General features: G+C 55.1%; 1 protein-coding gene and 1 long non-coding RNA gene across 3 annotated transcripts; one reads left to right on the top strand and one right to left on the bottom strand.

Moving 5' to 3' along the window:
• Positions 1-4,124: 4,124 nt before the first annotated feature.
• On the bottom strand, positions 4,125-10,565 carry SOX8 (SRY-box transcription factor 8). The gene is made up of 3 exons (XM_064461415.1): positions 9,799-10,565; positions 7,436-7,674; positions 4,125-6,497 (listed from the first exon to the last, which is right to left on the bottom strand). Exons 1-3 carry the CDS (start codon positions 10,242-10,244, stop codon positions 5,761-5,763), a joined length of 1,422 nt encoding a protein of 473 aa, XP_064317485.1. The 5' UTR covers positions 10,245-10,565; the 3' UTR covers positions 4,125-5,760.
• Positions 10,566-10,709: 144 nt separating this feature from the next.
• LOC135315156 (uncharacterized) lies at positions 10,710-15,108 on the top strand. 2 transcript variants are annotated; one of them, XR_010374592.1, is made up of 4 exons: positions 10,711-11,227; positions 11,845-11,886; positions 12,040-12,718; positions 14,730-15,108. It is a non-coding gene; the product is annotated as an uncharacterized LOC135315156 (long non-coding RNA). The 2 variants fall into 2 exon arrangements; XR_010374591.1 differs by having other exon boundaries at positions 10,710-11,227; positions 11,845-12,718.
• The last annotated feature ends 27 nt before the right edge of the window (positions 15,109-15,135 follow it).

Genomic DNA, 15,135 nt, shown 5'->3' with positions numbered 1-15,135 from the left:
CGGGGAGCAGCCCCTGCATCGCGTCGCACCGCGCAGGCAGGGATTGCCCTGCAACCTCCGCGGCTCCGGCGCGGGCTGGGGTTGCAGGGCGGCAGAAGAACGAAGCAATTTGTAACGAGTGCCATTTTTCCGTGGTTTGGGCTCCGGGTGGCTATTTTAGCTCCTGCTGACTCATTTGGGGAAATGGCTTCCCCTCCCCAAGCCTCAACCTTTGCCGCTTGGTGCCATCCTTAATTCCTGCGTATAATACACATAAAGTGAACTTAAAATGACACCACCCTGGCTCAGCTGGGCGCGGTGGAGGTGGGACCGGGGCTGGGCCAGGTCTCCCCGGCTCCCACAGTCCCGTGCAGCTCCCATCCCTTTGTTAATTAGGGTGCTGTGCGATGAACTCCCCCAAAACCTGATGGAGCCTCTGCAGCGTCTCCGAGGAAGAGCAGGGCAGTGGTGAGGTACGAGGCATCGTCTCTCTTGGGAGCTGGGGTTCTTCCGTGCGCCGCTCACGGGGCGGTCAGGAGTTGATGTGAAACTCCCTGCTTTCACTGCCAACCCCCAGAAGGGAGGCTGGAGCCCTCCTTGGTGGAGTCGCCATCCCTGGAGGTATTTAAAAGACGTGTAGACGCGGCACTTCAGCGCATGGTTTAGGAAGCCTGGGGTCGGCGGTTGGACTTGATGATCCTAGAGGTCTTTTCCAACCTTAATGATTCTATGGTTCTAATTCACACTTATAAAATTTGCCTTCAGACTTAAAGGAGCCCTAAATCAATTGGATCCAACCTCATGCTCTCAAAGACTGAAAACTGGGCAATACTGATGCCTCCTTAAAGTCTTCCCCAAGGGTCGGGTTCATCCAGGCTCCCAGGGGACCGGGGCTGAGCCGCGCTGTGTTCACCACCGCACCTCCTCAGCTCGCCCAGCTCTGTCCCAGCGGCTCCCGTGGCCACCGAGCCTTCCCAAGGGCTTGCACGCCGCTGCTCCTGCTCCCCAAAATCTCTCCGGCTTCGCAGGGCAGCATAGCTCTGCCCTACCCGCTCACCTGAAAACGGCTCTCGCTGCCCTCCTGGCGCTTAAACACCGTGTACTCCAAGCAGCGCTCACGTCTCTAGCTATTTTTATTTTATATTTAATCGTTTTTGCTGCCAGATCACAGGCAACAGCCAGGGGCTGCGAGCATCCGGCCTTGGCAATGGGAGGACAAACGTGGCAGAGGGAGGGAGGGGGCGGCCGCACGCCTCTTCTCATCTCATCGAGCATCGGGCTGGAGGTGCCGGGCGAGGACAGGCAGCCCCGCGGCTGCTGCTTCCAGGAGCGGCGTGCGAGGACGGCCAAGCCCCTGCGTCCGGACCCGCGGGGATGCCGCGGGGAGCAGCCCTGGGGCGCCCGCCCGGCGCGGCTGTCCCGTAGCCCCGCTCTCGCCGCCCCGCGTCTCGCAGCAGAGCAGAGCTGCGGGCCGGGCCCGGCGAGCCCAGCTGGAAAAGCCAGACACCCCGAGGAGGTCAACCCATAGACGGGGAGCGGGGAAATACCCGCGCGGGAGTTTATTAAAGGCGAGCGCTGTCATAGAAATGCCATTTAAGAATTTCTTTGCCATAAACCTAATACCCAACTGTAAAAAATGTGTAACAAAAGCTGATATCGCTCCAGGAAAAATTATAATAAGGAGGATGGGAAGGGACTTTTTCCACTGCACAGAAGGAATGTGGATACGGTCTATAACACTAATTTCCTCTTTCTTACTAAACAGTACCTTCTGAGCAATTCAGATAAATAGCAACATTCATTATTCTCTGCACCGAAAATAAAAACTTTTATCGCTCGTGTATTCCTGCAATTATCTTGAGAACCCTTTTTGCTGACAGCCAGGGGTCAAAAGCCGGCCTTGGTTTCACCTGATCCCATTGACTTCTGCAGAGGCATTCCAGATTCACGCCAACACAAGAGCCGTCAGAGCCGCGCTCGGCACACACAATGCTGCCATTCACGCCAGGAAGACGCTCGGCTCATGGAAAATCACTTCTCTTTCTGTAGCCGGTATCTACGCCTAAAATGGAAGAAAAGGACATTGCATGAAAACGCCTTGATACAAACAGCATTAATTTCAAATCAAAACGCTCTTCTCTGAATATAAACTGTGCCCCCGGTGGGTGGTTTTCTCCTCGGGAAATGAAACGGGAGATGCGTATGTTTAAGTGTAAATCTGGGCACGGGGAATGAACTTCTGGTGCCCTTAGAGAATTTCCAGCTCACCCTAAAGCCTGAGTCACTGGGATCATTCAGGCCGGTGCATTTTACCCGCCTATCACCTTCCTGGACACCCGTCTGGTAATTTAATTGAATTTTACTCGACAGCAAATGTGCAGTAAGTGTCTGTGACTCTAAGGGATAAAGGAAAATAATAAATAAATACAAAAAAAAGTTGAATGTCACCATTTGGCATGAGCCGCTCAAAGGGGAGCTGCTTCCAGGAGCTGCAGAGGGGTCTCCAAGGCCCGCGTTACCGCTTGTACCTGCCGGGCAGCGCCGATCCCCAGCGTTTTCTTTCTGCAAGTATTAATAAAAATCTAACTTGACTTTGCGAAGCCTGCGGAAAGCGAAAGCGAGTAAGTCCAGCCAAAAGCGAACGGGTGCGCAATCCGTGCGTTTCGGAGGCGTGTCCCCTCGGCGCGTCGGCGGGGCTGGTCCGGGGACCCCGCGGCCGCCCGGGGCTCCCGCAGCACCCCTCCGCACAACGCCCCGCAGCCCCCGGCCGCGCGTCACCCGCGCTGGGAGCCGCCGCGGCGCAGTTCGCTGGGAAAAGGAGAGAGGGAAGAGCTTGGTGACGTTCCCCAGGGCTGGGACCAGGGCCCTTGCTGCGGGTGCACGGACCCCCCTCAAGCCAGAGATGCTTCAGGGCAATTTTTAATTTCAGAATTTTGGGCGATTCACGCTACCTTTGCATACAGATATTTTAACTGTATTAATCCGGGTATCAGTGAAGTCGCTGTAAGCTTTGCTATTAAACACCAAGAAGAAAGTAAAGATAAGCACTTCTATCCCCATCTCACCCTTTTTCTTCTCCCCCCCCCGCCCCAAAACGCACGACTTCGGAGGGGAGGCCCTACCTCAACACGCAAAGCCAAAACGCATCTGTTTTACAAGCACGAGCTTGGCTGAGACGCGAAGCTCGCATCGCAACTGGAGGGAGGAGAAAGGAGGAAAGAAAGTCTCCTCTGCAAGTTATTCTGCAGCTTTGGCCGAAAGCGTAATAAAGTCATTTTGCCAGCAGTTTTGTAAATGAGCGCAGAGAAAATGGTGTCCAGTTACAGACACTCTGGCAAGATAGCTCTTGGCAGATACTGCAAACGGCACATTTGCTTCGGGACTCTGTTGTTCAGACTTCGTTAATGTTCTCGAGCTTCATTAATTGTCATCACATTTGTTTTCCCATGTTAAAAAACATTTTCCACAGGGCTGCACTGCAACCCAGGCCCGAGCGCCTTTCTCGGGCTGCGGCGGCTGAATTTCCCCTAATCCCAAGTTTTTCCTCCCAATTAAGGCCCAGCCTGAAAATCTTGCACCAGTTTGACCTGGTAAAACCAAACTGCAGCTTAGTTTATACAAGAAAAAAAAAAAAAAAAGAAGTCACAAATGTAACTATTTTAATGACTGGATTTAAATAAAAAACCAAACCGAAACCACTACATGCAACCTATAATTTTGTTGCTATCGTAATTAAGAGGTTTTTACAAGGGCTCGCCAACCAGAAAACTGAATTTGTTACTGTAAAATTCCTACGGGCCGTACACAATAAAATGAACTTGGTCTAAAAGCATGCGGCCTGACCTTGCAAACCCTCCCTCATGTGAGCAGCCTCACCGAAATCCTATGAAATCCTCGGGATTACGGGCGTGGAAAAATATACTTTGTGAGGAAGTAAAAGAAAATTTAAAAAAAAAATAAATCTCATAGTGAGACACCGTTTAAGGACAGGGAAAGGGAGCAAGGGAAAAAAACCCAGCGTATCAGGCAGATGGAAAAAATCTTGGTCAAAATATTTTATTCTGAATATCCTGTCTCTCGAAGCTCTTCTCCGCATCTCTTTTCAGCGCAGAAACAGGCCCGAACAAAGCAAACCAAGACACGTACTTGATAAAAAGCAATTTTTAATTTTATCAAATTGATCTGTACAAAAGTTAGCATTGCTTAGTCAGAAGCTAGTGAAGAGAACAGATAAGTAACAGCCAAAGTCTTTCAAACTTTATACAGAAAAATAGATTGCATAAAAATGAGTTTTCTGTATTTTGCCCCAACCCCCACGTCCCCAAAAGGAAATATGCAAAAAATATTTTTAGAAAAAAGAGTAGGAAACGTAGAAAAGGTAAAAAGATGATAACCTCTGAAATGTGTTTTTAGATTTACAAAGTTTTTAAAGGCACAAGTTACCATAAAATAGATGGTTATTATATGCTCAGCATACAATGGAAGAAGTAGAAATATATCAATGAAATATTAGTCTAAAACTAAGTACCTAAACATTTTTTTTTTTAGTGGAGAAGATTTTAGTTTCACAGCTTGATGGATGATATCTGGTCCCTAGAAGCCAAAATTAAATCAGAAGCTGATAATTTCTCGTTAAATTACATCTTCCTATGAAGTAGTCCTGGCTCTGAAAGTGTTCAAACGCTCCGCAATGCCTTAAAAACCCAAAATAATCCAAATTTAACGCCTGAAAGCAGGTAGCCAGAAAAACCGCCTGCTCCTTTTTGCAATCGTTTTAGCCTCCCCGTCTCGTCAGTAACTTCCCCCCCTCGTTATTTCACATTCCTGCCTGAGTTTCCTGGTGGTGCCCAGGTCTGCGACGGGCAGATTCGTTCCGCTCCTCTCTCAAACACGACTGCTGCAGCGGTTCAAATGAAAAAAACCCAAAAACCAACGAAAATCTATCGACTCATAACGCCATTTTATTGGATCAGCTCCACTAGTTTTATGCTCCCTCCCACCCCGTCTTTAAAATCTTTTAAAATTCTACTTTTTGCACAAAATTACTTCATTAATTAAAAGACAAAAATAATACAGAACATAAATACATATTTAACAGATTAAAAAAAAAAACAAAACACTTTAAGCTTCCAAAAAAAACCAAAAAACGAAACAAAATGTTAATTACAGCCAAACCTTGCTTAGAAGAACTCTTGACTAAAAAAAAACAACAAACACTTGAGACATTGAATTGGTTGGTCCCACCAGACTCGCTTGTTCCCACGAGGTTGTTCCACGGAATAGCCGGGTTTTCGGGTTTCATCCGCGTTGGTCCCAGTGAGTTCTTGCCCTCAAGGTTGGTCCGTCCCTCACATTGCAATAGACCCTTAAAGTCTCAAACAGCTTTTCCCCCCCCACACCCTTCCTTTCCCCCCCTTCCCACCCCCCTGCTCCACTTTTGCACTTCCACGACGAGTAAGTTCAGTCCTCACAGAGGAGTCGAATGGTTTTGTCCTTCATTTAGTCAAAAGGAATTGCCGGTCCTTTTTTTTTGTTGTTGTTGGGGTTTTTTTCTTTTTTTTTAATTATTTTTTTATTTTTTTTAAATTGTATTAATTAAAAGAAAAATAGAGCTCTGTCCTTTTGGAGAGTTTTGAAGCAAGGGGACATCCAGTCGCAACAAGCGGAGTTCCCAGTGGCTCAGGAGGCACTTCGGAAACTATCGCGGCACTCCACGCTCTTCGTCTTCATTCCTTCATTAGTGCATACGTCGGGGAAACCCTCGGGGGCTCCGCGCATCCTTTAAGGCCTCGTCAGGGTCGTATAGACCGGCTGGTCCCAGTTAGCGGTGGGGCTGTGGGCCGGCGGGATGGACAGGCCGTTGAGGATGGGCGTCGCGTAGGGACGGCGGGAGGAGTGGAAATAAGGATACTGGTAAATGCTGGAGGGGTAGCCGGGGTAAGGGTTGTAGTAGTTGGAGCTCTGGAGGTCCGTGTAGTCGCACTGGGAGCTGGAGAAGGAGGCGGCGGCCGTGGCGGTGGAGGCGGTGGTGGCACAAGCCTGGGCGCTGTAGGAGCCGTAGTCGGAGTGCGCGGGGGAGCCGTGGGACTGGTCGCTGTAGTGGCTGGGGCTCAGCTGCTCCGTTTTGATGTGCGGCCTTTGCTGGCCCGAGTCGGCGGAGGACGGCGACGCCGAGGCCGGGCTTTTGTGAGTCCAGACCTGGTTGGTGCCGCCGGTGCCCGTGGCCGCGTGGGAGTAGGAGGCGCCGTAGGAGCCGGCGGCGGCGTTGGGGCCGTGGTCGGCCGGCATGGCGGCGTGGCCGTTGAGCGGCAGGTACTGGTCGAACTCGTGCACGTCGAAGGTCTCCATGTTGTTGATGACCTCGCTGCTCAGCTCCGAGATGTCCACGTTGCTGAAGTCGATGTTCTGGCGGCCGCTCTCCACGAGGCGGCGGCCCTCGTGCTTCAGCTCCTGCTTGCTGCCATGGTGGAGGTCGGTTTTGGGGGTGGTGGGTGGGGTGGGTGGCCCATGGGTCTGGCCTGGGGACGAAGGGACAGCAAGGCTTTAACAAGAGCGCCCGCAAAACAACGGACTCTTTCAAGGAGGATTGAAAGCAAAAAAAAAAGCATATTTCTCCCCCTTCTTATTGCAAGACGGGAAGGGGGATTTAAATCTACAGCCCCATGTTGGAGGTAGCTGACGTTCCCCTGCAACCACATCCGTGGCTGGGGTAAGGCACTCGCGTGGGTGACGGCTCGCAGCGGGGAGGAGAAGACGGGGAGCGCGCTGTGCCCATCAGGGTCACCCTGGGACACGGCAGGACAGCCCCAGCTGCACAAACTGCCCCTCACCTGGGAAGCAGGACCAGGGGCTGGATCCGGAGGGACCCGCTCAGCCCCTCCCCGCGGGCAGCCTGAAGCCAGCCCGGCTCTCCCGGAGGCAGAGGAGCCGTCCCAGCACAGCGGGCCGGGCTGGGATCCCCAGCCAGGCTGGGTGAAAGCACAGACGCGTCTGAAGCTGCAGGACGTTCGCAATCCTCCTGGAATCTGTCAACACGCGCCCTGTGCCAATTTGCGGCGCCGCCGAGAAGCGGGGAGCTTCGGGGGGAAGCCGCGTCTCCCGGACCCGCTCCCCCAGGCACCCCTTGCATGGCCAACACATGATTAACCCTTATTAGCTCGCAGTTAATGCCCCCTGCTCCCGGGCCAGCTGGGAACCGGGGATCCCTGCGCTTCGGGGGATTTCCCATCGCACAGCCGGCTCTATAAGCCTTTACTAAAGAAAACCGTGGCCGCGTCCACAACCCGGTGCAAAACCACAGCTCTCGGGGCGACGGCTCCTGCTTTTGGATGGCCCCAATCGCACCGATGCTCAGCCGGGGGACAGGCGAGCCCGCGCCCGCCAGCGGGTTCGTGTCCCAAAGCAACGCACCCGGGACCTGCAGGGTTTTTCCCCACCCCCCGCAGGAGCCCTTTACCTGTGTGATCGCCGTGATGGTGGGAATCGGCCATGCCTGCCAGCCCGCTGTCCGCTTTGTAGATCTGCGTGCCCGTGTGGTGGCTGAGCTCGGCGCCGGAGTCGGAGTCGCTCTGCCCGGCTTTCACACTTTTCCTCCTCCGTGGCTGGTATTTATAATCCGGGTGATCCTTTTTATGCTGGACCCTGAGCCGCTCAGCTTCTTCCACAAAGGGACGTTTCTCATTTTCACTTAACAAACTGGTTTGGGATGGATTTTTTTATTTTTTAAGTAAAGGGGAGGCAAAAAAAAAAAATAAAAATCAAGAATTAATGTCTTTTCCTTCAAAGTTTTCAGCCTATTATCAGACTCGCATCCCCACTTCCCATACACTGATTTGAGCAACCATAAAGTTAATGACAAAACAAATTTGCCGTGGTAAAAAAGGAGCTAAACTACGTTGCAAAAATGTGTTAAAATATCAACTATAGAGGCATGAAAAAAGCTGACCACTACGGATACCAATAACTGGGCAAAACAAAATCCCCCAGCCCCATTTTAAACACTTTTGCCAAATATTATTCCTGCGTTTGCCCTACCAGTGCTACCCCATCGCCTCGACAAACAACGCTGCCTGTTTCCAGCTTTGTTCGGTGCTTACAGAGAAACCACGAAGGCAACGGCGACGGGATTATTTCTTTTAAAACTCTCCCCCGCCCAGAGCTCTCTTCGCAAACCCTTGGAGAGACTCAAACTGCAGCGGGAGCATCGCTGGCCCAAACCGGGTGGGAAAGACGCGAGTTCGGTACAACCAGACACGACCGAGTCTCCCACGCGGTCAAACGTGGCTCGTCGCAGCGCACTCAGATGCCGCCCAGCAAAAAAACAAAGTTCGCATCGGTGGGCAGCGCCGAGCAGGCGGGGAAGAAGGGAAATTAGAAAGCAGATTAAAATAACTGCGAAAAATTGGCTTGTTTGGGTTTATAGCTTGTTAAGCGAAGGGGAAAAAAAGGCAAGGGAAAAAAACTTTTAGAAAAAGCCACTGTAGAAGAAGTAATTAAAAAAGTCTCGGTCTCCCGGGGACAGGGACACGGGAAACCCTGGCCAGGAAAGGGCCCAGGCTGCGCATCTCGGTGACGGAGCAGGGAAAATCCACGGGTGACGCCGCGCTGGGGCAGGACCCCTCGGCAGCGCCCCGGCCCCTGCACGGGGGCTTTTTCGGAGCGGGGACCGGCGCGTCCTTCGCAGCGTGCGGACATGCTCTGGGGGATTTCTGCTCTTTGGTTTGAAATGCTTCAAGAATCCCCCACAGGCACAGACGGCCAAAAAAGTAAAGAAAGATTAAAATGGGGCTTTTTTTTTCCTCTTTCATTTTTCTAATTTTTAAAAAGCAATGGGAGAGGGAATCAAGCCCTGCACTCCCAGGCAAAGCCCCCGTCGCCTCCCCACGCAGCCCACAGGGGTCCTGCCGGTTCAGCCCCGCGGTGAGGGGGTTTGTGCGGGGTTGCCGCGTCCTCAGCCCAATGCGGAGCAGTATCCCGCGTGGTGGGGGATGCGCGGAACTGGGATGCGGTGCTCCGCGTGGAGAAGAGGATGCGCGGTGCAGAGGGGCGCCCCGCGCGGGATGCGCGGCCCGAGAGCGGGGATGCGGGGGCCGGAGAGGGGCGCCCCGCGCGGGATGCGCGGCCCGGAGAGCGGGGATGCGGGGGCCGGAGAGGGGCGCCCCGCGCGGGATGCGCGGCCCGGAGAGCGGGGATGCGGGGGCCGCAGAGGGGCGCCCCGCGCGGGATGCGCGGCCCGGAGAGCGGGGATGCGGGGGCCGCAGAGGGGCGCCCCGCGCGGGATGCGCGGCCCGGAGAGCGGGGATGCGGGGGCCGCAGAGGGGCGCCCCGCGCGGGATGCGCGGCCCGGAGAGCGGGGATGCGGGGGCCGCAGAGGGGCGCCCCGCGCGGGATGCGCGGCCCGGAGAGCGGGGATGCGGGGGCCGCAGAGGGGCGCCCCGCGCGGGATGCGCGGCCCGGAGAGCGGGGATGCGGGGGCCGCAGAGGGGCGCCCCGCGCGGGATGCGCGGCCCGGAGAGCGGGGATGCGGGGGCCGCAGAGGGGCGCCCCGCGCGGGATGCGCGGCCCGAGAGCGGGGATGCGGGGGCAGGAGAGCGGGGAGCCCCGCGCGGGATGCGCGGCCCGAGAGCGGGGATGCGGGGGCAGGAGAGCGGGGAGCCCCGCGCGGGATGCGCGGCCCGAGAGCGGGGATGCGGGGGCCGGAGAGCGGGGAGCCCCGCGCGGGATGCGCGGCCCGGAGAGCGGGGATGCGGGGGCCGGAGAGCGGGGAGCCCCGCGCGGGATGCGCGGCCCGAGAGCGGGGATGCGCGGCCCGGGACTCACCGCCAGAGCTTGCCCAGGGTCTTGCTGAGCTCGGCGTTGTGCAGATGCGGGTACTGGTCGGCCAGCTTCCTGCGGGCGGCCTGCGCCCACACCATGAAGGCGTTCATGGGCCGCTTGACGTGCGGCTTGGCCTTGAGCGATCCGTTGCCGCGCACGGGCATGGGCACCAGGCTCCAGTCGTAGCCCTTCAGCACCTGCGAGACGGCGTCGCGGATGCAAGCGGGGAAGCGCTCGTCCACCTCGGCCGCCTCCACCTTGGCGCCCAGCGGAGCGGCGGCGCCCGGCGGGCGCGGGGCGGGTGCGGGGGCGCAGCCCAGACCCTCGGAGCCGGCGGGGGAGAGCGGCGAGTCCGAGTCCGAGTCCACGTGGGACATGGAGCTGGTGGTGCCCGCCGGGCTGCACGGAGCCTCCAGCGCCTTGTCGTGCTCCTCGGTCATGTTGAGCATTGGTGGCGGCGGGTGGGGGAACGGGGAGGGGAGCGGGGGGGGGGGGGAAAGGGGGAGCGCCCCGGGCGGAGCGGCGGGACCGCGCACCCCTCCGCGGGCGCCCCGGGGGCAAAGAAAGAGTTAAAGAACAACAAAACCGAGAAGAATTTTAAAAAAAAAAAAAAAGCACAAACGGGCAGAAATCAGCCCCCCAAAAAAAAGCAACAAAAAAAAGGATTTATAGAAAAAAGGAAGAGAATCAGGCAATAACCAGAAGCAGTCCTGCCGCGTCCCGGCGCCCGCTCCGCGCCCCGCCGCGCCCCTCCGCGCCGCTCCGCGCTCCACGTCCAGTGCGAAACCCGGCCCCCGGCAACAAGTTACTTTAAGGGGAGGACGAGCGGCTCCGCCCCCCGCGCCGCTTCCCATTGGAAGAACGGGAGGGAATATTTACATAAGGGGCGTGGTCTCCCCGCCCGCCCCGCCGCCGCCCCGCCCACCCCGCTGCCGCCGTGGGGTCCCGCTGGCCGGGGGCGGCCCGGCGCGGGAGGGGCCCCCGTTTGGCGTGTGCGGGCTCCCCCCCCATTACCTTTTTGCGGGGGCTTCCCCGCGCCGCGCTACCGGCGGGGACCCCCGATGTGGGGGGGGATGTGGTTTAGACCCGCGGCGTGCGGAGGGGACCCCCCCTCTTTAAGGGGGGGAGGTACCGGGGAGCGGGTGCGGGGCCGCCGCGGTGCGGGGCCGCGGAGCGGCAGCAGCAGCCGCCGCCGCCCGGGGCTCCGGTCCGGCGGGACGCGGCCTGGGGACAGCCGGTTGCTTTTAAGCCCCCCCTCTCTTTCCGCGGCGGGGTCTTTGGGGAGGTCGGTGCGTGGCAGAAGCACCGGTGCGGGACCGGAGGTGCCCCCGGCCCGCCGTGCTCTCCCCGCAGCCTCCCCACCGCCGGGCACCGGGGAGCCTCCCCGGGAGGGGCGCTTTGCACCATCCGGAGGAGGATGCGGCACCTCGGGGTGAGCCTTTGGGTCTGGGGGGGGTGTGCTGGGGTGGTGGGGGTGGGTTCACCCGCAAAATCTCCCCCGCCAAATCCGGGTGCGGGAGACCCCCGGTGCGGGGCTGCACGCCCCGGGCCCCTCTGCAAAATCCCCTTTATAAAAGGATCTGAAGGGCTGCCCCTCTCAAAGAGAGCCCGGGTTTTGCAGCATTTATTTGGAGCATTTGATTCTAATTACCCGCGGAATCCAAGCCTTCTAATTGCGACTGGAGAAAAAAAAAGCAACTTCCCAAATTCCAGTTTTATCCTCTGCTTCCCCCCAGCCCCGCCGCCCCCTGGAAAAAGAGGGTCAAGAACGAGATTTACTGGGGAAAAAAAATAGGAATTGTGCGAGTGCTTGAAGCGTTCCAGCATTTTAAAAGTCACAGGAACGTGGTGGTTTGAGAGCATTCTGTTTAATTACTGCGATGTATGATCACCTCGAAATAAAGCGTACGCTTTGAATATAAACGTAACGCTGTTTAAATGTGCCTGGATGTCGGCGTGCCTCCTGTGCGAAAATGAACGTATTCCGTTCAAGTGCAAAGCAGGATTTTATTTTATTTTATTTTAAAAATCCTCTCGTTTCCTTATTAGGAACTTCTCAAGGTTTCAGCGTTCGGTTTGCAGGGTCACAAAGTGAGCTACCTTTGGACAAAGTTGTGGGTTTGTTTTTTTTTTTTTTAAATATCATTTTACAATGTGTCTTTTAAAACAATGTTGTCTTTAAGGCTCGAGGCGTGCTGTATGTGTTGACCTTGCAAGTGAGGATTAATTGAACTTCTCTTCCAGGGCCCAATCCAGAGCTTAAGGAGACTGTGGAGGAGTTTCTGTCTCCCCAGGCTTCAGACCGGCAGCTTTGCAGTGCTGTCGGACGCTTGGCAAAGCGGGTTTTTTCCCCTCATGTGACATATAATTAACACACACCTCTATAACGCCCGTCTCCTTGGGTTTTCATAGCTCTTGTATAAGTTTACCTTACTAAAATTCCGTCAGTCAGGTAAATTGTATTTCATCTCATTTAGGGGTGGCTGAGTCAAAGCAATAATCGCTATTTTTAGTCCGCCTTCCCTCTCCTGCGGAGCAGCTTCCCCGGCAGATTTGAACCCCATTGCGTGGCTGAGGCTGGGAAAGGCTTTGTGGGACGCTCGGAGCGTTGGGGCAAGCCCACGGAGGTAGGAGTGGAAACAAGAGCCCCTCTTTGCTGCTCCCTGCCTTCCACTACAAGTCAAATTCCTGCAGAAGAAGCCCCCAAGGACAGCAGGAATTCGAGACATTGGTTTTCTTGCACGCTGCTGCCTTTCACCGCTCCCTGGCTCTGCCCGAGGCAGGGAGTTGCATTTCCCAGCCCACACACTTGAATTCCTCTTTGTCCAGCGCAGGTAGAAGGACGACGACAGCTCTCGGTAGTTGCTTCCTCTCGCTCCAGAGATGGGCGCGGGGAAGAGGTGGTGCCTGTGACCGGAGCAGGGTACGTGTCCGGCCTCGCGCCCGGTTCTGTGATCTTGCACAAACCATTTCATGTCTCTGAGCATCAGTTCTCAGCCGAGCTGGCGGAGGGAGCAGCGTTGCTCTGCCTCGCAGACCCGTCTGACCTGGGCAAGGCTGCGAGAAGCTGAGATGACACAGGTTGAGGAGGGAGCTGGAGCACCTGGGAAGCCTCAGTAGCTCCAGTTTCTGGGGAAGTTTGCTCATCCACGAAATGGAACGAGATTATGCTGGGACAACAAGTGGGTTCAAGAGGCGTCATTCGTTTTACGGGGTCTCATGTTCAAATTTTGTATGACAAAGTACCAGCGATGTTTGCACAGGGATGGGCAAATGATGGAACTGCAGGGCAGGTCTTGCAGTGACCCCCCATGATGAGTCATCTAGACCTGGCCTAACATTTTCTGTCTCAATCCAGCCCGCTGCAGGGCAGGCCCTGGCATCGGGATTTCCAGGAAAAGGGTGCAGATCTGGGAGGGAAGATCTGAGATTCTGTTGCCCGATGGAGCCTTAAAAAGTGCACCCAAGTGGGGGATGATTAGAGAGGATTTGGGGGTTCATGGCAGACAGCGGGCACAGCGCAGGCCCACCAGTTTCTTTGAAGTCTGACACGGTCTCCAATAAAGTTCCTGGCCAGCTCATGCCAGCGTTGCTGGGGATCAGGCACTAAGTACGAGGTCTGCGTGCTTGGCTCCATCACGTTGCCACTTGTCACCTGGGAACCCTCAGAATCCCCATGGGATGGAGATGGCTTGACCTCCCGTCCCGATTCCTCTCCGCCGCACCTACTCGTTGTGTGGGAATAAGCGTGCGTGCACGTCAGAACGGTCAGAGCCCCACTAACGTCAGGGAGGAGAAATTTCATCTTCGGTAGAAGACAGGGAAGGCATTTTCAGGGCAGGAGAGCACGTGGGAACCACGGCACACGATGGGATATGCTCTGCAACGCGCGCGCGTACTGCGCACCTTCCCCGGCTGGGCGGAGGCCCAGCCCAAAGGTGGGCTCTATCGCTTAATCTGATCAAGCAGTAAAGTTATCATTTTTCAAAAATTGGCTACCTTTGAACTGTGAGCGGATTTTACATGGGAATTTCAAAGAGCAAACAGAAAGAGCTTTACGGGGGAAGAAAAAACAACCCCTGATCAGATAAGAGTAACCTATGCGTCATGTTAAAATAAGCCTCTGACATCTGCAGGATTAATGCTCTGCCCAGAGGATACAGGAGTTCAGCGGCGGCTCAGGGATTGCTGTGAAACGATGTTCGATCCTTTTCAGGAAAGCTCCTGCTATCTGAAAGGAGAAAAAAAAAACCAAACCTGTGGTAACTTTCAACTAATTTCAACTAAAACAGCAGCAGAAGAGCCAAAAAGCTTTGCTCTCAGGATGAACTGTCAGTCCTACACTGTGCGCTTGCGAAGGCTCCAGCTCACAACCGGTGCCTGCTCACGCAATTTTAAGGCTGAATTTATATTGCTCAGCTGCTTGCAGATCAGTTTAGGTCCAAAATTTGTCTTCTGTTCACATGAAATGAGCCTTGCTGCTCCAAACAGTTTGGGAGTAAAAGGTACAGAACCTTTTTGTAAATTTTAATTAACAGTTGGGGTATTTAGTCCTTGGCATTTCCACAGCTCCCACCACTGTGCTTAGCCGTGCTCTTGAAATTCTTGTTGTCACCTGCACAGCAGGAGCGAAAAATTAGTGTGCTCTCACGAAAGTCGCTGTGTTCCAGTCCCTGTGTGCTCCCACCACAGCAAGAACAAGTTTTTATTGCACAGCCTCCTCCAAAGCTCATCATTAGAGGCGTTTCCGTGGACTGTGAAGAGCTGGGGACCTGAGGCTCCCACCGCGGCGAGAGGATGCAAATCGCACCCCTTGCACAGCTGCTGCAGTCTGCTGAGAACGGGGGAACGGGGCCTGAATATTAGTTTAATATTGGTTTTTACTGTGTTAATGGGGTGCTTAGCTCCGGCATCTCTCCTTTTTTTCTGGACAGGAATAGTCTGGCAGCTGCAGGGCGAACAATGGAGGAACATGTCCCCCAGCAGCTCTTTTCCAACCCATGAACATTTACCTGGCGCTGATACAAGAAACTCTGCACACCTGCACTGGGCAGGACTCCACTGACCTCTCTCCTGCTTGAAATGCAAGCGGAGGAGTACACGGGATTCCTAAGCCTCTTTCTAGGCTTCATCGTGGCAGCAGATATCAGAGAAAAAGGACATTTATTTTTAGACAGCTTTGACCTCAGTGTGAGTCAAAGGCAGCGAGGGGTTCATGAAACTCTTTACATTTGGCCTGGTGTGGCATTTCCGCTAAAATGAAATAAAGTAGCCCTTCCTAACAAATAAACATGCATTTTCATGTTTGTTAATTTTTTTCATATCCCAGTGGGGGAAAAA

This window comes from Phalacrocorax carbo, chromosome 10 (assembly GCF_963921805.1).
Source record: "Phalacrocorax carbo chromosome 10, bPhaCar2.1, whole genome shotgun sequence".
In the NCBI taxonomy this organism is placed as follows: domain Eukaryota; kingdom Metazoa; phylum Chordata; class Aves; order Suliformes; family Phalacrocoracidae; genus Phalacrocorax; species Phalacrocorax carbo.
This window is presented reverse-complemented; position numbering and strand designations above follow the sequence as displayed.